The sequence below is a fragment of the Pteropus vampyrus genome, unplaced genomic scaffold (genome assembly GCF_000151845.1).
Source record: "Pteropus vampyrus isolate Shadow unplaced genomic scaffold, Pvam_2.0 Scaffold505, whole genome shotgun sequence".
NCBI classification, from domain to species: domain Eukaryota; kingdom Metazoa; phylum Chordata; class Mammalia; order Chiroptera; family Pteropodidae; genus Pteropus; species Pteropus vampyrus.
The window spans coordinates 403808-428538 of NW_011889286.1; the positions used below are offsets into that span (position 1 = coordinate 403808).

A 24731-nucleotide genomic window follows, 5' to 3' on the forward strand; every position below is an offset into this window, starting at 1 on the left:
TGGCCCAGGAAAGACCTATAGGTCGTGCTAGTTTCTAAAGAGATGACTATCTAGGAAGTAGTAGGGTTGACAGAAGTTTGTGGGAGCATGGGGGAAATGGGACCTGGTTATGTTGTTATTCTTGGACTGTGAATTTTGCTGATGTAAAATAGAATATTTTTGTAAACCTAAAGTCTATGTACAAATAATGAGCATTAACACAGTAAAATACTCAATGAAAAGTCAAACTATTAGGGTTACATCCCCCCTGCCCCCAATCAGTCTCACTTTATCCATTTGGAGTAGAGTCGCTACCACAACACCAAGGATTCTGGAGGCTTTCAGTAAGCAAGGCATCTGGTTGGACAGCAGGTAAGCACCAGAATTCAAATCTGCATACATGAGCCTTAAGAAAATGGACTTGCAGTTGAGCCAAATCAAAGCAGGATGGCCTTAGAGCAACAGCAGCTTCCTAGATGGTTTTTATATTGTATTTGAAAACAGCCCTAGGCAGGAAGATCATAATTGCAAGATCAAACTAAACATCATCTTAGCTACACTCTGTATCCCCCAAACGAATTGCAAGATGAAGGGGTCAGACCATTTCTGCATAATATACATACTTTCATTTACGAACATTTGAATACAGACTTTCTATACACACATTATCTATATAATAAAAATGTACATGGCATGAGTATATGTCACTGTATAAATATAGAGTTTTAGAAATCTGAACCCGCGCTTCCTGTTCACATCAAGTTTCTCCTCTTCTTCCTCCCCAGTCAGGTCCGTCATTTAAGAGTTGGACAAAAGGGACAAGTGTCATTTGTGTTGGTCTGGGCCCAGAATTTGATACACTAGAAAGAAAGAAAAACATACCTCAGGTTTATCTGGAAAGATGGAGGGAAGGAAGAGTGAAGGTGCCATTAAGGTTCAACAGATCTAAGGAATATTTACTAAGTCAGAAAAGCTCTTATCACAGAGGATAAGAGGGCTATTTCACTGGCTCTTACCCACCCCACACCAAAATCTTCAGAGCAGGTGAATCTGTTCTTTTTATAGGAAATATTCACTATCAGCTAATAATAGCGTAAAGCTGCCTTTTGTTGAATAACTAGGCTTACTATTTCTTATGATCCATTTAGGCTGAGATGAGCTTCCATTTCCTAATAGCTATTGTTCTCAAATCTTATTCGGGATTTTCTCTTACCAAGAATTTAGATATAAATTCAGTTTCTACCTCTTAGAAAAACGAAACGAATAAAATAAAATAGTAAAAAAGAAATCATCCCTGCTGCTAAGAGATTTAACTCTGCCTGGTAACATAATAAAAGATGGGAATAATTCGTCAGTTTGAGAAGATAATCTCTAATAGGCAGGCCTTCAAGCTATTCTGTTAACAGAATTACTAATCTCAAATTGAGGTTCCCTATTCCATTCCTCTCATCTAAGCAAAGTCTATTGACAGTGCTATATTTGAAACAGTTAAGATATGTATTTTTTATCGTTCATTTTCTAAGAGAGTGCTCTAATATAAATTGCTCTTCTGTGAATTACTTATCCAGTCCCCTAAAAAGGTACACAGTAAAAGGAAGCTGGGAGATCCTAGCAGACAGTATCCTGAATTCTGCTGATGTTTAAGCCACAATTTACTAAAAACTTTGTTTAGATATGAACAATGAGTATCAAGAAATGTTCGAGAAAAGTTAAATTATCTCAGTTGTCAGAAAAGAAAGAGTAGAAAATAAAGAAAGTATGGAGCACCCACCTCTTTATGCAACACATGGGAACATGCCATTGGATGCAGCTCACTGGGCTGAACAAGTTTCTGGCACATAAGACACAGCTTACAGGTGGCTGGAGCCTGCAGAACAGAGAAGGGATGGTCAAAAGAGTAAGAAACCTCTGGGTCTCCTTGTCTACGATGTCCATAATTCCATCCATGTAGCAAAAAGACTTTATACCAAAAGAAATAAAAGTTCAAATATAGATTCTTGCTGAGATCATGGTTTCTCACTGCAGTCCATCTACAAACCTGCTCCCTCCTCATTAACCCACCCATTCCTTTCACATCCTACTTTTCAAAGAAAAAGAGTCTTACATGTGAAGATCTTCCAGGATATGAAACTTGGGCAGAAGGCAAGAACATTGGGGTACTGATTTGAGCCAATGGAGCAGGGAACAAGGCCCGGATCCGACCAAGTGGCTGTGGGCAGAAACAATGTTAGAGTAAGGAAAGAGTCTGAGTCACAGAGCATATAACAAAACGAAGTCATTTAGTTCCCAAGCCAGCAAAGACAAAAGCAGACTAGATACCCCTGACTGCCGTGCTGCTTCCCACCTCAAATTTTTCTGAAATTGGCCTCTTCCCCAACATCTCAGCAGGTCTGAGTTCTCTCCCAAGTAGCTTGTCTTACCTGAGTACTTGCTGCCACTCGCTCATGTTCTGCCAGTCGTGCAGCGACCAACTGGATCAGTTCCTCCATGGTCAGGCCTGCCATGGTAGTACGTGCTGTCTTGATCTGCTGAAGAATGTTGGTCATCTGGGCCCTAAAAAGGAAAGGAGAGATTTTATGCTATACTCAAGGGGAAGATCCATGAAATCTCCCCTATTTTAGTCCATAAACATTTCTCTGACAAACTGTTAAAAATTAGTCCTTAAAGATACTTACTTATTGCATTGTGGGAACCGAGTCAGCAGCTTTTCCAGGATCTTCTCCAGTTTATCTACTGGTTGGGGCCGGGGAGTTTCAGTAGAAGCCTTAACACCGCCCAAGCCTGGGGGAGGCGGGATGGAGGCGGCAGGAGGGATGTGTGGACCATGGGGGCCAACAAGGGAACCCAAGCCAGGGCTACTTCTCCCATGGGAGCCAGGAAGGGGTGGGGAAGGCTGGTTGGGCTGTGAAAGGGCAGGGTTCAGGATTGGGAAAGACAAGGAACGGGGATCTGCACTGGGCATAACCATGGGCATTGTGACCTGCCCAATGGAGAAGGGCATCCGAGGAGCCAGAGAGGGACTGGGTTGAAACACCTGAAGCATGAAGTCTGCCTGTAGAGGAGAAGAGGTGGAGAGCAGGAATGAAAGGAAGAAAATGAAAATTTACGAAACTGGAGCAGAATCAAATGAACAACTCTTATACTGAATAATACCAATAATAACATAATAGTAAAACCAGTATCTTCTTACAAAGAACAAGCGAAAGATGGATGCTGCCACCAGCACAGAAAGGTTGACCCCCAAAACCAGCATTCTTACCTCTGATGGGGGTGGAGGTAAAGTGGGAGTAGGGATTTGAGGAAGGCTGCTTAGCTTGGCTCCATTCCTCACTAGCTGGATATGACTATTAAATTGGTCCTAGAAAAGAAAGGAAAGGATCATTCTTTACTGCTTAGTTGGGTGAACCTCTCTAGAAAGAGAATACCATCCAATATGAAGAAAACAAAGGGAGGGGTAGAATAGGCCCTAAGCAGCAAGGCAAGACATCCCTCCCTATCACCAGAAATGTTTAAGCACAGATTAACTCAGACTCAATGATCACCCACTAGTACACTTACCCGAACATTCTTTTTCATCATCCGAACTCCATTTAGTCTTGTCTCCCACTCCTGTTTGGAACGAACTGTCTCTAGTGTTGGGGGAGTTGACCTTTCAAGGAACCAACAGGAATTTACAGAATTAAAGAATGCCTAACTCCTAACTCTCTGAGATAGCATATACTAGCTGGAGAGAGGAGACTGAACCAGATGCAAGAGAAGGCCAAGGATTTAGGTCTTTCTCTCACTTTAATTACAGCATCTCATAAGCCAAGTATTGCAGAAAGAAGACCAACCACAGAGACAAGGTTCTTGTCTGCCTAAAAATGCCACAGGGTCCTCCAGATTCCAAGGCAAAAAGAGGAGAAAAGACTACATAAGAAACAAATCTTCAAAGATATCTGTTATGCTTTGACAGCATAAAAGATACTGTTTATACAACTGGAAATAATACAATAGAAAACACAGAACTAAAAAACTGTAGAAAGGAAGAGTTAGAGAATGAGGAAGTTTAGAATACGGGAAAACAAATCACTGAACAATTACTTCTACACAGACCGAGATGACCTTGAAATTCCTGTGAAGACAGAATAAGTAACAGAGTAGCTGGCCTAGGATTTCAAACCTAAAAAAACAAAACGAAAAACAAACACAAAACGGAAGGACTGTTAAAATTCTAGAATGGGAAGATACTTACTTGAGGTAAGTAAGGTGCAATTCTGCCTCTTTTTCTGCTTCTTCTAGCTTCAGTACCAGCAACTCCTTCCGGCTCTCTAGTGATAAGATCTAAGGAAACCACACCCACACACCCACACACACAAATTTTTTATTAATTTTACATACACAAAGCTACCCCTAGAAAGTTAAAACAAATGCAAAAGCTTAGTGCCTATATGGTATAATATTTATATGGCTTAGTGGTGTAATACTATACTGAAAAGATACACCATCTTGGAAGCCCAAAATCAAGGCCTTCAACGTAGCAGCTCTTCTCACCTCTGCCTTCCAGGCCCGTTCTGTTTCTTCCATAATGTTCCGATTTATTTCACCATCCTGATTCTTGAGTCTATCCAGCTCCATCTCCCACACCTCTCTGTAAGATAAGAAACCAAGAATAAGGCTAACAGGAGAAAGACACGAAGGCAAAGTAAAACCCAAAATTGGTCTGCCGGGTATAGTACAGGAAGTCTTACCCTAAGTATTAACTATAGATAAAGACAAATAATATTTAAAGTGGTAATTGCATAAAGGCAAGTAAAATTTGAAAGTAAAAATGAAATGTTAAAATGTTCACATCTCCACTTCCTAAAGTTACCCAGAGAGGAAAGAATACACCTAGAACAAAAACCCCTGAATGCAGAACATTCTTCTATATCCAAAGAGGGCTCAAAATCATTATGGTGTTCCAATTATTTCCCAACTTGTCTTTTGACATGGGTACTGAAGAAGGCAGGACCAAACACAGGGGTCCATTTAATATTCATCTGTAATTCATTACTAAGCACACAGTTACTGGCTTACTGATTTTCCTATTTTCTTAGCTATAGCAAACATTCTTCAAAAGAAAATAATCTCTTCATACTTCAGGACTTCTCATTTCTATCACTTTCCTCCCTTCTTACATTTCCCACCCCACCAAGCTCCATGCCTACAGTGTACTACACACACTGGATTAACGTGACCAATTTCCTGGTTTGCCTAGCACTGAGGGATTTCTGAGGATGTAGGCCAGTCAAGCACCCTGCTCAGTACTGAAGGTACCAATAAAGGAACAGAGCCAGCAAAAGAAATTCCTTGTATTACACTTGACTATAGTAAGTTTTATGGCTGAAAGCAACAGGATTACCCAGATCAGTGGACAGAATAATCTGGAAATGTTTCAATTATTTTTGCTGGATTTTAAAAGGTGACAATAAGAAGAAAAGGTTGGGAAGAGTTACTTCTTTAAAAAAAAATGTTCCTAGTTTTCTTCAGTGAAATAATTTTATTCCTCTTCTTGATTTTCAGTAGCCGTATATATTTTAAAGGGAGCAATTCACTTAATAAATTCTGAGGTCCCTTTTTACACTTGACCCAATCCTCCACACATCCCTGTTCTGTATTTCACAGATGACGTATATAGGGTATGTGTGTGTGTGACATATGTAATCATTTACTGATTCACTAACATTAGTCTGCCCCTCTATAGACAAGGTCTACTTATGTAACAGAAATGAGTAGGTGGGCATTTTCTTCTTTGAACTCCATGTGTTGTCCTCTCCAAATTAACTTCGTTGCAGAGGAAAAATTCTCTAATAGTTCTTTAGAAAAAGGTTTATAGGTAGATGTGTTTTCCTGCTACAACATATTCCTCAATTAAAAAATATGAGTCAGGAGTCTCTTACTGTAAGAATATATGAATATGTTGTGAGGTCAATCAATCATCCCATTTAGCCTACTCGTCACTCTTTGACAATGGGATAATTGTAGGAAAAAAATTACAGTTGCCTTCTTTGATCGATGTTATTCTTGAAAACTACAGATGCTCACTGAACATCTCTAACTCATTAAATATATTTGTCAACTACAGATAAATGTTTATATTAGAAAAATCCTCTTACAGTGCCCATGGAGGCTTCCGCATATTCACATACAAAAAAATCTTTTCCCTTGGGCACTTGGCCACATCTACCTCACTGAGATAAAAGAGAAAAGGGATTGCTAGCAACCACAACCACAGTCACAACAACTACTAGCAAACAACTTAAACAGTCATAAAAATGTTCAGCCTTATATATTAATTAACCTGTAACACACGTATATAACAGATTTCACTTTACTAAAGGGTACTACTACTACCTGCCACCCATACCAGAAAACAAAATCAGTTCCCTATAGTAGACGGTCAAAAAAATTATTGGTAGAATAGAAACCACTGAGTCTATTTTAACTTTTTAAATGCTTGGTCTAATTTCTTTCAAGTCCTATGCTTCTGTTATTTTGCATAGCTAGTTCAGGGACACAATGGTTCAAATGAATAAATTCTACCAGAGTGTACAAGCCTGACTTGTTGTAGGGCCCAATGTTTGCATAATTTTTTAAATTAATATTGTTTTTGGTTATGTAAATAATAAATTATAAAAAGTTTAGAAAATATAAAACAAAGAATCTAAAGTAGAGGTATCGACTCTTCCATTTATTGGTTATATGATCCTAGACAAGTTACTTAAACTTCCTAGGCCTCAGTTTCTTAGCCCAAAAAATGAGTAGTACCTGCAACATGAGACTCACGGAAGAATTCACTGAGGAAACATGTAAAAAATTTAATATGGCATCTAGCACATGAGACATATCTAACAAATGTTCCTTTTAAAGTATTTTTAACTCAATTTCTTACAACTGCAGTACTAAGAATCATTATTATAATTCTTCTTAGTCTTTTAAAATATCTGTATATATAAGTATATGTAATATACAAATCCATTATATATGCTTCTCAAAGACTGCTTTTTTATCTTACCCTTTCAACCTAATGTATTTTTCCGTATCATTAATTATTCCTCAAAAATGAGATTTTTAAATAACTATCCATTGTACATATATATCATTACTTATTTAGGTACTCAAGTTATTTTCAATTTCACAATTATAAATAATGCTATAATGAGCATCTGTGCATATGTACTAACATAGGTTAATGATAAAAGTAATGTATTTAAATTTGAGAGGAAGCTACTTACAGTAGTTAACAACACAACTCTGGCGCCAAATTAAGCTCTGAGTTCATAACCAGACCCTATTACAATCTATGCAACCTTTGGCAAGTTACTTAACTTTTTCTGTATCTCATTTTCTTAAAGTAAAATGAGGATAATAAAAGAATCTACCTCTTCTACTGTTATGCATGTTAAATGAGTTAAAATATGTAAAACACTTAGAATCATCTCTGGCATGTAGTTAAGAACTTAGTAAATGTTAGTTATCATCTGGATGTTAGAACATCTTCCTTCAGAGAAACTAACACATATGTAGTTTACATTTTCTCCACCACTAGCAGTAGTGGAAATCAGGTGATTTTAATGGAGAAAAGCAGATGCTAAGTGTCTGTGAAATATCCTCAATAGTCAGAGAGTGAGCTAAAACTTAAGATGTTGAGTCCTCAGCCTAAATATCTTCTTTTCAGAATATCTTATGCCCTAGACAAAGCAAAAGGAAACAAAACAAAAACTGTTGGGCCAGTTAATATATAACATTATCTGTCCTAAATTTGGGGTAGGTTATGAACTCCTTTTCTCTGAAACTGAAGCTAATATAAATGAGAATAAATGAGATCAGACATAAAGCAGAAAAAACTTTACCCTGGAATGAACTGTAAATTTGTTGTTTATGAAGCTGGTATTCTTCCCTGATTCAATTTAACTCAACAACATTTACTAAGCAGCCTAGTGCTAGGCATTCTGCTAAAATCTGGGGATATAAAGATGCCCAGTCTCTGCCCCCAACAGGCCCACAACTCAGTAGTTTTCCCAGTGAACAAAAGAAATAAGAAAATTCTGGGCAAAACAAATAGCATGTGCAAAGGCCAAAGAGTTAAGAGAGCACCAAGTTAAGGAAGCAATCCAGGTAATTCAGCAGACAGTGGATTTATAAATCCAACACTTGGCGGTGTAATCTGGGCTGCAGATATAAATGACAGTGTCACTAGCACAGAGTTAGTAATGGAAACCCTAGGTATGAAAGAAATAATTTAGGATAGCACTTTGCACAATATAGTTCACAGTCTCCAAAACCCTTTGAGGGCCTAGTCCATGAAGCAAAAACTAATTTCATAATAATACTAAAATTATTTGCCTTTTTCATTCTCATTCTTTCATGAATGTACAATGGAGTTCTCCTGAGACCACATGACATGTGATATCATCACTTTGATGGCTAATGGAACATATACTTCTGTATTCTTATGTTTTCTAGCATTTTCTAAGGTACTAGGTTTAGGGCATAATTCAACCTCTCAAATTTTTTCCTTCTCAGAACTTCTGTTGTGCTCACTAGCTACCTTTAGTAATACTTGCTATAATTTCTATAATCTCATTATTGTCAAATAAATTACTGTAAAATTTGAAGTTCTCCATGCATCTAGGTAGAAACAAGTACTTTTTGTTACTTTGCTCTGTAATAATATTTTTAATATTTTTAAATATATAAAAATAACACTTCGAAAACTTAATTTTAAGTCATATCTAAAATGTATTATTTTATTTCAATATTATCTAAAATAAAAGAAATTTTATTTGTAACTTTTCTCTTATTTAAAAATGAATCACTAGTTCAAAAAAGGAAGATTATATCTAAAGATACTAAAAAAAGATGCAACTGGCCTAGAGGTATCTGACTCATGGAAAGAAAGAATCTACTCCAAAGAAACTGGGAAAATTGTAAATAAAAAAACAAAGTATGACAAAAAACCATCCTCTTGGCTTTATAGATGTTAATAATTTACTTTACTGTATCTTAAGCAACAGAGCATTTTCTAATTATATTGTGCTAGTTAAGTTATAGTGGCATTCTGAGACTACTCAGGGGAAAAAAAAGAATTATTTTAAATGCAGATGTGATGACTTCTTTAAAAATTCAAAAACTACTAAACCTTTTTAAACGAAAAGTAAAAAAGCCGTGTAGGCATCCTACCCAAGTAAGTTACTGTACTGCATTAACTGAAGAAGCACAACGTTGTACAGATGACACTGCTAACACACATGCCTGCTGGATGGAAAGTCAGTAAAATAAATCATGGTAGTTTCACTTTTCAATGATACAGTAATTCATTAAAGAATTTGCTGCAAATTTGAAGGCTTAAGATTTCATCTGTGGAATTATAATTTTGTTTTACAAATAAACAAATATACAGATCTGGTGAGACTTGCTATTTTGTTTGCATTTGTCTAGTATTGGCACCAATTAATACCAAAGATGATGATGTGTGAGAATTCTTAGCAACAAACACAAGTGATGCTCAAATTATCCAAGTTGAATAACTCTTCTGAATCTCATGGTTTATCGTAGAACAACTATGTTGACACTTACAGGGCACTTATAAAAACTATAATGGATAAAAATATTGGCACCACACACAAATCAAGGCAAGTGGCATCAAATTATACCACTAGCCATTGTATTCTTTACTACCACATACTTGCACTTGGGGGAAGGCAAACAGTTTTACTTAAGGATGTCCATGATAAAGCCATAAAAAACATTTTATTAAACCTCCACACTTAATACACATCTTTTAAATATTCTAATTGATGAAATGTTACATGCCAAAGTATAATGGCTGTTTCAAGGAAAAACACTTGTGAGAACATGTAAAGTTATAAGTTGAACTAACCTATCTTTTCATGAGACACCATTTTTACTTAAAAAAACAACTGGTAGATAAACTATATTTGAACTTGACAATTTGGCAGATGTAACTGAAAATGAATTAAGAACTCATGTTATTTCAAAGAAAACAACTGTCATATTGCCAACAATAAATTCTTACTTTCAAGCAAAAATTAGAATTTTAGAAAATCTGTACCAGCCATTGGGAGCTTGAAGGGTCCCACTACTTATAAAGACTATTTTGATAAAGTCAATAGTGATATAAACTAATGTGATTCTTTAAATATTATATAATAAAATGTGTCAACACTTGGAAGACCTGAATATCTCTGAACCAATATTTTCCAAACTACCAATGCATTGTTACCAAATCAACACTGAGACCCACTTGGAATTTCAGAATTGGAATAAAGATTATTTAAAGCTGAAGCTATCTGAGGTTCAACAGATACAGAAAAAAAGCCTTCTAGGAGCTTCCCTTATCTGACTAAAAGCAGCAACTTCTGGAAAATAAGGCTATCATAAATTCCTCTTCAGGGCAGTTCTATTCTGAAGAGAGCAAATGCAAATAAAAACCACCCTAACTCCTTCCTTCAGGGGAGTTTTATGGCCCTGAAGGAGACAGAAAAACTACTCATACGTGTATATCATCACAAACTCGTCTCTTATTTGTTCTCCTAAAAACTCATTTATATTCCCAAAAAGTCACACAGGTGCCCTTTCTCCCCTCCTTTTAAGAAGTCATTTATCTTCTCATAGGTGCCTTTCTCACCTCTCCTTTTCACCTACTAAGATGGTATATAAGCTCCCAATTCTAACCACCCCTTTTGAGTTACTCATTACTGAGTTCTCCCACATGAATCACATCGCATACGTAAACTGATTTTTCCTCCTGTTTAATCTGTCTTTGTCAGTTTAATTCGCAGGCCCCAGATGTTGAACCTAACAGGGTAGAGGTTAAAGTTTTTCCTCCCCTACACAACACGGTTAAAAGATCCATTCAAACTGCAAGGCAAGCCAATGGATTTTAGTCAACAGCACAAAATGTTCAGATTTCAGATTTCACAACGCAACTACCCCTTTAAGCAACGATCACCTGTAAAGTTTCAGGGAACTATCAAAGAGAATATCCACAATTATCTAAAAAGGCTATTAAAATACTCTTCACTTTTCCATTTACCAAGCTGTGTTTATTGCCAGATTATTTTCATATACTTTAACCAAAACAACGTATTACAATAAATTAAATGCAGAATTAGGATAATTAAGCTTCTTCCATTGAAGACACTTACAAAAATGTAAACAATGCCATTCTTCCGACTAAAATGATTTTTGCTTTGGGTTAGGCAAAGATTTCTTGAGACACAAAATGCATGAATCACAAAAGAAAAAAAGGTAAACTGGATTTTATCAAAATTTAAAATTTTGCATTTCAAAAGTGTAAAGGCAAGTCATAGACTGGGAGAAAATATCTGCAAAATGCATGTATGATAAAAAGATTATTGAGTAGTAAAATAGTAAGAAAACAACATGCCTTTTTTTAAATGGATAAAATACTTGAAAAGCTACATGGTCCAAAAAACCCAGACAAATGGCAGATAAAGACATAAATAGATGCTCAATACCAACAGTAATTAGGGAAATGCAAATTAAAATCACAATGAGATACCACTAAATACTTATTAGAATGGCTAAAACTAAAAAGACTGATAATATCAAGTATTAATGAGGATATGGAGTAAATGCAATGTTAATACACTGATGGCGGAAAAGTAAAATAATACACCTTCTTTGGAAAACAGTTTGGCAGTTTCTTATAAAGTTAGGCAAACATACAGCCCAGCAATCTCACTCCTAAGCATTTACCTAGGAGAAAAGAAAACATATTCACATAAAAACTTATATTTGAATATTCAGAACAGCTCTATTTATAATAACAAAAAATGCCAAGAACTCAAATGTCCATCAACTAATGAATATGTAATGATTATTACTAAACCAATTTAGTAATAATCTTATAAAGGAGTACTACTCAGCAATAAAGAGGTATAAACTATTGATACATACAACAACATGTATGAATTACGAAGCTTTATCCTAAATAAGTAACAAGACACAAAAGGCTATATATTGTATAATTCTAATTTACATGAAGTTCTAGAAAAGGCAAAACTGTAGTGAGAAATCAGATCAGGGATTGCCAGTAACTCAAGGTGGAGGCAGAAATGGACTCCAAAAAGTCATGAGAGAACTTTTGGAGTAGTGGGAGTATTTTATACCATGGTTGTGGTGGTAGTTACATGACTGTATACATTTGTCAAAACTCATCATTTAAAATAGGTGTATTTTACCATATATAAAATATACCTCCATGAAGCTGCATTAAAAAAAAGAAGCAGAATTTACAACCTCCATCCCCAAAGCCACTGCCCTAAACCGGGTCCATGTCCTATATTCACCTCTGCTATCCCAGACATCTCATTGTCACTACTACTCTTCTCCCTCTACCAGTCAACAAATCCCATGAACCCTACTTCAGAATAGCCCTCCTTTTGTTTCCTTGGCCACATAAATCAGGCCCTTATTTTATCTTGCTGAAACTGTCTTCCTTACACCAGTTTATCTGTACTTTAGCTCATTTAATTTAAAGCAGCCAGAGTTAACCTTTTAAAAATTAAATCTGGAGAGGTCTGCTCCAATAAGGGTAGAGTTGCTCCTAACAGACAGATCTGATAGGTCAAAGCTACGAATTCTAAATAAAATGTAAAAAAAGCACCTATTTGAAAGCACTAACAAACAAACAAGGCATAAATCAGAGAAGATCTGACATTTGGAAGAAGTGAATATCACTGTTTGGTTTTTTTTTTCTTTTAATGGTTATTTGTCTAAGGGCAAGCCCCAGCCAAGTCCATGCTGATGGCTAAAACTGAGATAGAAACCTTGGAGCCTTACCAGCTCAAGAACTAAAGGAGAAAATCAGGAGCTACCATAACAGCTGGAAAATGAGGAGAAAATTCTCCAAAGGAAAAAAAAAAACATAGATGGTGAGCCCCAAATTCTGCATTTAAATCTGTCCAAATCTCTGGATGATCCCTCAACTGTGCATGCACAGAAACGATTCTAAAGAACCCAGCTACAGCTAAATGAACTGAATAGAGCCCACAGCTGCTGTCTACCAAACAAGATTATGACAATTATGCCCAACCAAGGAAACAGGATAATACAATTTTTTTTAAAATCAAGACTTTTTGGAGAAATGTAACAGATTCCATAGTCTCTACAATACATTAATCAAAATATTTAGGATTCATCCCCAAATTACCAACATAAGAAGAAACAGGAAACACAATCCATAGTTAAGAGCAGTGGATGGCAAACTACAGCCTGTGGGTCAAATTCAGGCTGCCACCCATTTTTGTAAATAAAGCTTTTTGGGAACACAGCAACAGTCATTTAGCTTACACATAGTTTACGGCTGCTTGCATGCTACAAGAGTTGACTAGTTGTGGCAGAGACTATATGGTTTGCAAAGCCTAAAATATTTACTATATGGCAGTCAATCCCTTCCCTCCACTCTAAGCCACTGGCAACCACTGATCTGCTTTCTCTCACTATGCTTTTCGTTTTTTTCTAGAAATTCATGTGAATATAATTAAACGGTGAGTAGCTTTTATGCTGGCTTCTTATTTAGGATAATGCTTTTGATTCCAACTTCTGGTCAAGAAAAAAAGGCAATCAATGGAAAAGGACTTCAAGGTGACCAAGATGTCAGAATGAATAAGAAGTTATAGCAAGTTTGAAGGATACAAGGTTAATATACCGAAGTCAATTGACTTCCTATATTAACAATGAACAAGTGAAATTTGAAATTAAAAACACAAGGTGATGTCAGCATCATGGCAGAGTGAGAAGATTCTATCATTTCTCCCCCTAAATTTGTAAGTTTGACAACTATAACTTAACAGAGGCTCCCCTGCTCAGCACACAAACGTGCCTAAAAGATATATGCATCAGGACATCAGAAAGTGGGTCTACTGGTACAGGTAGGGGAGGCTAGTAAGGAAGGCGGGATGGAGGAAGAACAGGGATGGTGTCCACAGAAGCAGTTCAACACAAACCGTGGTTCCAGTGAACATGGTAGTAGGGGAGAAGTCAGGCTGCAGCCCTCACACTACAGAATGGAGGGTAAGAGGGGCAGAAGCAGTTTCCCTCCCAGAAAAGGCATCTCCCTTCTCCTCCTCTCCATCACAGCAGAGCTGGGTAAAGATGGCTAGGAAAGCGTTAAACAACAGTGTTGCCTACCACCATTACTGGAAAAGAAAAGGAACCGTGAGATCGTGAACCTGCTTCCTCTGCTCAAGAAACCCTGGCAGCACCCAGCAAAGCCAAACACACAGCAGAAAAAGGAGTTAGCTCTGAGAGCTATCAAAATCACTTCACCATCACCCACCACATTCCCCCACCACAGTGGTACCCTACAACCAAGGAGACCTGGTCTAAGGGGGATACCCACCATGCCAGTAGGTAGGTGGCATCTTCCTAAACCAAAGCAACTTGACTCTACCACAATCTCTGAGACACAAATAGTCCAGGTAACAGAAAACAAAAACTTGCACTGTAATACCATCTACAGGAAAACAAAGCACCCTACGTATCAACCTGCTGAACTGCTGAGTGCAAAACAGTATCTAAACAAGAAAAGAGATCACTACCTCATATGTGCAGAAAACAATCTATCAAATACCAGGAACCACCTAGGTAACTTGAAAGCAAAAGTCTCTAGAAAACAAACTCAAAGTCATGGAAGACTATGATTTAAATAACAGAGTATTAAAGGTTGTAGTTATGAAGAAACTCAATGATATACAAGAAAACTCAGAAAGGCAGCTCAATCAACTGAAGAATAAAATTAATGAACAAAAGGAATACTTTACCAAAAAGACTGAAACTATAAAAAAAGAACCAAAAAGAAATTCTGGAACTGAGGAACTCAATAAATGAGTGATGCATTATAACATTAGAAATAGAACAATCCAGATGGAAGAAATAGAGAACTAGAAGACAGAAAACTAGAAATGTCCTAGGGGGGGAAAGAGAGGGAACTAAGTTAAAAAAATAAAAATAAAAATAACGCTATAAGAACTATCTGACTATATTAGAAAGAGCAATCTAAGGATATTAGGTGTGCCAGGAGAAGAGAGGGCGAAGGAAAAAGAAAGCTTACTCAAAGAAATAATTGATGAGACCTTTCTAGGCCTAAGGAAAAAACTAGACTTTAGAATAAAGGAAGCTAACAGAATACGTAATTATATAATTGCAAAAAGACCTTCTTGAAGGCACATTTTATTAAAATGTCAAAAATTAATGACAAAGAATTCGCCAGACAGGGGAAAAAAACTGTAACCTACAAAAAAAACTCATTAGATTATCATCTGATTTATTACTAGAAACATGACAGAAGAGAGTGAAAAGAAATATTCAAAATACTGAAACAGAGAAACCATTGGCCAAGAATAATATATCCAGCAAGGTTATCTTTCAGATAAGAAAAATAAAGATGTTTCCAAACAAAAGTTGAGAGAATTTATCATAAACCCTGAATTTCAAGAATTGTTTAAAGGAGCTCTTTTGCTGGAAATAAAGAAAAAAGTTTACAAAACTTTGAATAAAATGACTAACAGACAGACAGAAGAAGGAATCTGCAAATCTACTTCAGAATAGGATATTAAACACTTAATTATAACATAAAGATTAAAGAGGGGAAAAAGAGGACATTAAAAAATAACTATAACTACTGTAATTTGGTAATGAACACACAATATAAAAAGGGATAATTTGTTACAAAATAATAAAAGGGGAGAAGAAAAGAGACTGAACAGGTACAGGTGGATGAAGACAAGAGGTAATCAAAAGAAAAATAATTCTTATATGTATAAGACATTTACACAAACCTAATGGTGACCACAAAACAAAAATTCAGAGCCGAGACACAAAACATTGAAAAAAAGGAAATGAAGGAAAAAAATCATAGAAAACTGCCAAACTAACATAGCAGACAGAATCATAACGGAAAAGAAACAATGGAGATACAGAGCGACTAGAAAACAAAAGATAAAATGGCTGTATTAAGTCCTCATATATCAATAATCACCCTAAATGTAAATGAACTGAACTCATCAATCAAAATATACAGTAGCGAATGGATTAAAAAAACAAAACGAAAACAAACAAACAAACAAAAGGCCTAACTATATGTTCCCTACAGGAGACACATCTTAGCTTCACAGACAAACACAGACTCAAAGTGAAGGGATGGAAGATGATACTTCAAGCAAATGGCTTCTAGAAAAAAGCAGGTGTAGCAGTATTTATATCTGACAAAATAGATTTCAAAATAAAAAAGGTAACAAGAAACAAAGATGGACATTTTATAATGACAAAGGAGACAGCTCATCAAGAAAACATAACACTTATCAATATATATGCACCCAAGTTGGGAGCACCAAAACATATAAAGGAATTACTAACAGACCGAAAAGAAGAAACTGATGAAAATGCAATTATTAAAAATACAAGTAGGGAACCCAAATACTCCATTGACAGCAATGGATAGATCATCTAGACAGAAAGTCAATTAGGAAATACCAGCCTTAAATGACACATTATACCAAATGGACTTTACCAATATTTATAGAACTTTATATCCCAAAATGACAGAACACCATTCTTCTCAAGTACACATGGAAAATTCTCAAGGACAGACCATATGTTGGGGCACAAAACTAGTCTCAATCTTTTTAAGAATATCCCAGACAAGAAAAAGCTGAAGGAGTTCATTACCACCAAACCAGTATTATAAGAAATGGTAAAAGGACTTCTTTAAGAAGAAAAAAGAATCAAGACTATGAATAAGAAAATATCACAAAGAAAAAAATGTTCACTGACATAGGCAAACACATAATAAAAGCAGTAAATCAACCAACACTAAAGCAAGCACAAAGGTTAAAAGATAAAAGTAGGATGATCATATATAATTACAACAGTAAATTAAGGGATATGCACAAAAGTAGTAAATAATGACGAAAACATAAACATGGAGAAGGGTGAGTAAAAATGATACATTTTAGAATGTGTTTGAACTTAAGCAACCATCGACTTAAAATAGACTGCTATAAACATAGCTTGGTATATATGGTAACTACATGGTAAGCACATGGTAACTACAATCCAAAAATCTATAAGGGATATACAAGAAATAAAGGGAAAGGAATCCAAACACAACACTACAGAAGTCAACGACATACAAGAGAGAGCAAGAGAATAAGAAAGAAATAGAGAACTACGAAAACAATCGGAAAACAGCTAATAAAATGGCAGTAACCACAAATGCATCAATAATTATTTTAAATGTAAATAGATTAAATGCTCTAATGAAAAGACACAAGGTGGCTGAATGGATAAGAAAACATGACCCATACATATGTTGCCTACAAGAAATCCAATTCAGATCGAAAGACACACACAGACTGAAAGTAAAGGGATGGAAAAATACATTTCAGGCAAATGGAAATGCAAAAAAGACTGGAGTAGCAATACTTATATCAGATAAAAAAGACTTAAAAAGGACCTAGTAATCCCACTTCTGGGTATTTATCTGAAGAAACCCAAAATGTTAATTCAAAAAGACATATGCATCCCTATGTTCACTGCAGTATTGTCTACAATGGCTAAGACAGGAAAGCAACCTAACTGTCCATTGATGGACAAATGGATAAATAAGAGGTGGTATATTTATAAAATGGAATATTATTTAGCCATTAAAAAAAAAAAAAGAATGAAATCTTGTCATCTGAAACCACATGGATGGACCTAGAGAGTATTATGGTGAGTGAAATAGGTCAGAGAAAGACAAATGCTATGTGATCTCATTTATATGTGGAATCTAAAAAAACAAAATAAACAAAACTCATACATACAGAGAACATTTTGATGACTGCCAGTTGGGAAAGGGTGCTGGGAGAATGGATGAAAAAGGGACAGGGATTAAGATGTACAAATTTCCAGTTATAAAAATAGCCTCAGGGGTATAAGATACAGCATGGGCATACAGTCAATAATACTGTAATAACTATGAATGGTGTCAGCTGGGTACTAGACTTATCAGGTGATCACTTCGTAAGACATTTAATTGTCTAATCACTATGTGGTACACATGAAACTAATATAAAATTGTATGTTAACTGTAATTGAAAAATAAAAAAATTATTTTAAAAAAACTGACTAACCTCTGGCCAGACTAAAAAAAAGTGACAACTCAAATAAATACAATAGGAAAAGAAAGAGAAGTTACAACACAACACCACAGAAATGAAAGTGTTTATACGAGAACACTATGAAATCCTATATGCCACTAAATTCAATAACCTAGAATGGAAATATTCTTAAAAAACTAAACAACTTTCCTAGATTGAACCATGAAGAATGGGAAAACCTAAATATCATTAGTAAGGAAAACAGCACAATTATAAAAACCTCCCAAAAAACAAATGTCCAAGACCAGATGGCTTCACTGGTGAATTCTACCAAACATTCAAAGATTTATTACCAATACTTCTAAACTTCTTCAAAAAAAATTGAAGAGGAAGGAATACTTACTAAATCATTTTACGAGCCTAACATTACCCTGATATCAAAACCAGGCAAGGACGACACATAGAAAAGAAAATTACAAGCCAGTATCTCTGATGAACAAAGATGTAAAAATGCTAAACAAAATACTAGCAAATAGAATACAATACATTAAAAGGTTCATACATCACAATCAAGAATGCAAGGACAGTTCAACAGCCTCCAATCAATGTGATATATCAAATTAACAAACTAAAAATAAATCATATGATCATATCAATAGATGCAGAAACAGCATGTGACTAGATAAAACATCCATGTATGATTAAAACACTCAATAAAATGGGTATAGAAGAAAAGTACCTCAACATAATAAAGGCCATAAAAACAAACCCTCAACTAATGTCATACTCAGTGGTGAGAACTGAAAGCTTTTCCCCTAAGAACAGGAACAAGACAAGGATCTCCACCCTCACCATTGTTATACAACATAGTACCAAAGCATTAGGTACGAAAAAGAAATAAAAAAGCATACGAATTGTAAATGAAGAAGTAAAACTGTCACTATTTGCAGATGTCATAGTTCTATATAGAGAGAACTCACTCTGAAGACTCCACCAAAAGATTATTTTTTTAAAAAAACACAAATATCTTAAAGTTGCAGGATACAAAATCAATATACAAAAATCTGTTGCATTCCTATATATTAATAATAAAATACTGGAAAGAGAAATGATACCATATACAAAAAAATGACTCAAATGTATTAAAGACTTGAATATAAGACCTGAACCAATAAAATACATAAAAGAAAACTTATGGACTTTGGTCTCAGAGGAGTTTTTGTGAATTTGACCCTAAAGGCAAGGGAAGTAAAGGAAAAAAATTAACGAATGAGACTACATCAAACTGAAAAGCTTCTGCACAGCAAAAAACAAAAAACAAACAAACAAAAAAAACAATCAACAAAACAAAAAGGCAACCAACCAAATGGGGAAAAATATTTGTAAATAATACCTCTGGTAAGGGGCTAATATCCAAACTACATAAAGAACTCACATAACTTGGCCTCCAAAAAAATCTGATTAAAAAATGGGCAAAGACCTCAACAGACTCTTTTCCGAAGAAGACATACAAATGGCCAACAGACATCAAAAGATGTTCAGATCACTAGTTATTAGGAACACGTAAATCAAAACCACACTGGGATCCTACCTCACACCCATCAGAATGCCCATTATCAAAAAGACAAGAAATAATAAGTGTTGGAGAGAATGTGGAGAAAAAGGAACTCTCATACACTGTTGATCGGAATATAAATTAGTGCAGCCACTATGGAAAACAGGATGCAGATTTCTCAAAAAATTAAGAATATGATCCAGCAATCTCTCTTCTGGATATTTACTCAAAAAGCACGAAAACGCCTATTTGTAAAGATATATTTAGCCCTGTGTTCAGTGTAGCATTATTCACAATAGCCAAAACATGGACTGACGGGATAAAGATACACACACCACACCACCCACATCCACACCCACACCCACACCCACACACACACGATGGAATAGTACTCAGCCATAAAAAAGATAAACTATTGCCATTTGTGACAACATGGATGGATCTTGAGAGTATTATCTAAGTAAAATAAGTCAGATGGAAAAAGACAAAACCTGTATGATTTCACTCATATGTGGAATATGAAAGAAAAAGTAACAAACTAACAAAACAAACAAAAACAAACTCATAGACACAAAACAGAATGGTGTTTATCAGAGGGGAATGAGGGTAGAGGGAGGGCAAAATGGGTAAAGGGGGTTAAATACATGATGACAAAAGGAGACTAGACTTTGAGTGGTGAACATGCAATAGAATATACAGATGTTGTATTATATATAAAGTAGTACACCTGAAATTTATATATTATTAATATTACCCCAATAAATTTAATAAAAAAACACAATATCATTTACATTAGCACCTAAAAAATGAAATACGTAGATATAAATCTAACAAAATAAGTACAAAATCTATATGAAGAAAACAATAACTCTGATGGACAAATCAAAGAACTAAATAAATAGAGAGGCCCCTAGGAAGACCAGGTGCTGTAGGCATAAAAAATAAAAAATGAAGAATTGTAAGCTGACAAAGTCCTTGCAATCTGTGAGGTCAACCAAGGGTTGCCTCGCCTAAAAACAAACAAACGAACAAACAAATAAATGGAGAGGTATTCCATGTTCACAGATAGGAAGACTCAATTATGTTAAGAGGTCAGTTTTTCCCAACTTGATCTATAGATTCAATGCAATCCTAATCAAAATCCTAGCAAGTTATTTTATGGATATCAACAAAATGATTCCAAAGTTGACATGGAGAGAAAAAGACCTATTTAATGTTGTGATGAATAGCCACAATATTGATAAAGAACAACGCTGGAGGACTGATGCTGCCCAACTTCAAGACTCAGTGTAGAGCTAGAGTAATCAAGAAATCAAGACAGTGTGAAACTGGCAAAAACAACAACAACAAAAAAAGACAAAAGATCAATGGAAAAGAATAGGGAGCCTAGAACTAGACTTGAGCAAATATAAAGATGTGATCTTTGACATAGGGGCAAGAGTAATATAATGAAGCAAAGATAGTGTCTTCAACAAATGATGCTGGAACAACTGGACATTCATATGCAAAAAAAAAGAATCTAAACACGAACTTTATATCTTTCCCAAAAATTAAGTCAACACAGATCACAGACTCAAATGTAAAATGCAAAACTATAAAACTCCTAGAAGATAACACATGAAAAAAATCTACTTGAACTTGGGTATAATGATGTCTTTTTGGATAGAACACCAAAGACAGAATTCATGAAAGAAATAACTGATAAGCTAGACTTCATTAAAATTAAAAATGTCTGCTCTGCGAAAGACAATATCAACAGAATTAGAAGACAAGCCACAAACTAGAAGAAAATATCTGCAGAAGACACATTTGATAAAGGACTGTTATCTAAAACATATAAAGAGTTCTTAAAACTCAACAACAACAAAAAGCACACATAAAAAATGGGCTGAAGCCCTTAAAAGAAGCCTCACCAAAGTAGATACACAAGTAGCAAATAAGCATATGAAAAGATGCTCCACACTGTTTGTCATCAGAGAAATGTAAATTAAAACAATTAAAAACCACTACACACCTATTAGAATGGCCAAAATCCAGAACACTGACACAGCAACTGCTGGCAAGAATGTGAGCAACAATAACCCCCATATATTGCTGGTGCAAATTCAAAATGGTACAGTCACCTTGCAAGGCAATTTGGTAGTATCTACAACACTGAACATACTCTTGCCATACTATAATCCAGCCATTGGGCTCCTTAGTATTTACTCAGAGTTGAAAACTTAGGTCTATAAAAAAATTGATATTTATATCACCTTTATTCATAATTGCCAAAACTTGGGAGCAACCAAGATGTCCTCTAGTAAACTGGATAAAAAAAAACTGCAGTACATCCAGACAACAGAATATTATTCAATGCTATAAAGAAATGAGCTATCAAGCCATGAAAAGATATGGAGAAACTTTAACTGCACATTACTAAGTGAAAGAAGCCAATCTGAAAAGGTTACATACTGCATGATTCCAACTATACAACATTCTGGACAAGGCAAAATTATGGAGACAATAAAAAAAACAGGGTTGCCGGGTGAGGGTAGCAGGAAGGGGACATGAATAGGCAGAGCACAGTGGATTTTTAAGGCAGTGAAAAATACTCTATAATACTATAATTATGAATACATGTCATCACACATTTGTCCAAACCTGTAAAATGTACAACACCAAGAGTGAACCCTAAGGCATGCTAGGGACTTTGTGTAATTATAATATATTAAAGTAGGTTCAACCTTGGTAAAAAAATATACAGTTCTACTGAGTGATGTTGATAATGGAAAGGCTATGCATGTATGGCAGTAGAGGGCATATGGGTAATCCCTACTTCCCTCTTGAATTTGTTGTATACCTAAAGCTGCTCTAAAAATATAGTCTTAAAAAAAGAATGAACTATTGTTAGAGTTCATATCCATCAAAACATACTCAAAAACATGCCAAGTGAAAGAAGCTAGTTATAAATCTCTAGAAAAGATAAGTGTCATCTACAGTAACAGAAAGCAAATCAGTGTTTACCTGAGAATGGGAGAAAGAAAGAACAGTGTCTGAGAAGGAATAAAGGGAACATTTCAAGATAATGGGTATATGCTATACCTTGATAGTGTTAGTGTTTACATGCGTGATCAATTTGTAACATCTCATCAAAATGTAACTTAAAATATATGCATTTTATTTCATGTACATTGCACCTAAAATTTTTTGATTTTTTAAAAATCTAAGGGATAGCTCTAAGTTTCTACAATTAAGACTATGAAAATTTCCCAAATACTTTACTCAAGAAAATTACAAGGCTTTCTGATATAGCATAAATAGCAGGCATGCAGTTTTCCTTTATGATGCATGTTGCCAGTGAATTTGGGTAACAAATGTATATTCTGGGGGACAAAAGGCCAAATTAAAATAGAATTCTAAAGAATATTCAATGAATTAATATGCCATTTACATAGTAAAAGAGGAGACCTAAATCCAACCATATCAATAATTAAATATAAACAGAACACAGTGTTTAATTAAAAGGCAGCTTGTCAGAATAGATAGAAAGACCAAAATATATGCTGTCTACAAGTTGAAAGTAAATGATGGAAAAATATACACCATGTAAAGAGCAAGCATCAGAAGACTGCAGTATCTCTATTAATAGTACATTAAACGCACTTTAACATAGAGACCATGATCAAGATAGAGACATTTCACAATGATAAAGTGACCAATTCACCAAGAACATATAACAATCATAAATGCATATATATCTAACAACACAGTTTCAAAATATAAGAAACAAAGACTGACAGAATTAAGAGGAAAAAGAAAAATCTATAATCATAGAGATATTAATATCACTCTCTTGGCAAGTAATATATTTTTTAAAATCAGAAAAATACAGACCAATGTGCCTCCATAAACATAGATACAAAAATCCTTTAAAAATATTAGGAAGACAAATCCAGCAATATATAAAAACGATTTATCTTGTCCAAGGAGAAAAATCATTTGATAATTTCAATAGATGCAGAAAAATCATTTCACAAAATTAAACACCCATTCATGCTAAGAACTCTCAGAAAATTAGAAATAGAAGAGAACTTCCTCAATTTGATAAAGGGCATCTATAAAAATCCTATAGCTATCATCAAACTTAATGGTAAAATATTGGACATTTTCTCCTAAGAGCAGGAATAAGGCAAGGATGTCTATTTTACCCCTCCTATTCAACACCATACTGGAGGCTGTAGCCAGTGCAATAATATTTACAAGAAATGAAAGGCTTAAGATTTGAAAGGAAGAAATAAACCTGTATGTTCACAGAAGCCATGATTTTGTATGTAAAAAATCTTAAGGAACCTATAAACAACTAATACACTAATTTAGAAAAATAGGTGCAATGTTTATAAACAAAAATGAATTGTATTTTTACATACAGCAAGAAGCAATTGGCTATTTTTTAAAAATTTAATTCTACTTAAATAGTGTCAAAGAACATAAAATACTTAGGAATAAATTTCTCTAGAGATTTAAAGAAAGATGTCTAAGACCTGTACACTGAAAATTATAAAATGTTGCTAACATAAATTAAAGACCTAAATAAACAAAGGTATATCATTTATGCATTGGAAGATTCAATATTATTAAGATGTCAATTTCCTCCAAGTTGATCTATAGATTCAAGTCAACTGTGTTATCACCAATTTTGTTTTTGTTTTTGTAAAAACTGACAAGCTGCTTCTAAAATATACATATGAAAATGCAAAGGATCTACAATATCCAAAGCAATCAAGAAAAAAAAAGCAGAAGACCTTGCATTATCTAACTTCATGACTTACTATGAAATCTTAATAATTATGACAGTGTGATTTGGCATAAAGATAAATATAACAATGCAATAGACTAGTAATCAGAAACAGACCTACTATTTATAAAACTGACTCATACTATCATTTGATTTTTGGCAAATACGGCAAGAAATCCAACAGAGAAAGGAAAGTCTCTCAACAAATGGTGCTGGAACTGGATCTCTACATGGAAAAGAATGAGCCTGAACCCCTACCACCATACAG

The 24731-nt window shown here is 34.9% G+C and overlaps 1 protein-coding gene across 7 annotated transcripts in view; it reads right to left on the reverse strand.

The window, feature by feature from the left end:
• Positions 1-208: 208 nt before the first annotated feature.
• The window catches only part of RNF214 (ring finger protein 214), a 43297-nt gene continuing 18774 nt past the window's right edge, over positions 209-24731 (reverse strand). For 6 of the 7 annotated variants that reach the window (XM_023524898.1, XM_011383176.2, XM_011383175.2 and 3 more), the window contains 9 exons: positions 4513-4609; positions 4214-4302; positions 3538-3628; positions 3239-3337; positions 2655-3031; positions 2400-2532; positions 2084-2188; positions 1751-1846; positions 449-839 (listed from right to left, as the gene is read on the reverse strand). In XM_023524898.1, coding sequence (XP_023380666.1) covers positions 774-839; positions 1751-1846; positions 2084-2188; positions 2400-2532; positions 2655-3031; positions 3239-3337; positions 3538-3628; positions 4214-4302; positions 4513-4609 — 1153 coding nt within the window. In that variant the 3' untranslated portion in view covers positions 449-773. Of the gene's footprint in view, positions 840-1750; positions 1847-2083; positions 2189-2399; positions 2533-2654; positions 3032-3238; positions 3338-3537; positions 3629-4213; positions 4303-4512; positions 4610-24731 lie in introns of all 7 variants that reach the window. The other variant, XM_011383174.2, reaches the window with a different exon arrangement.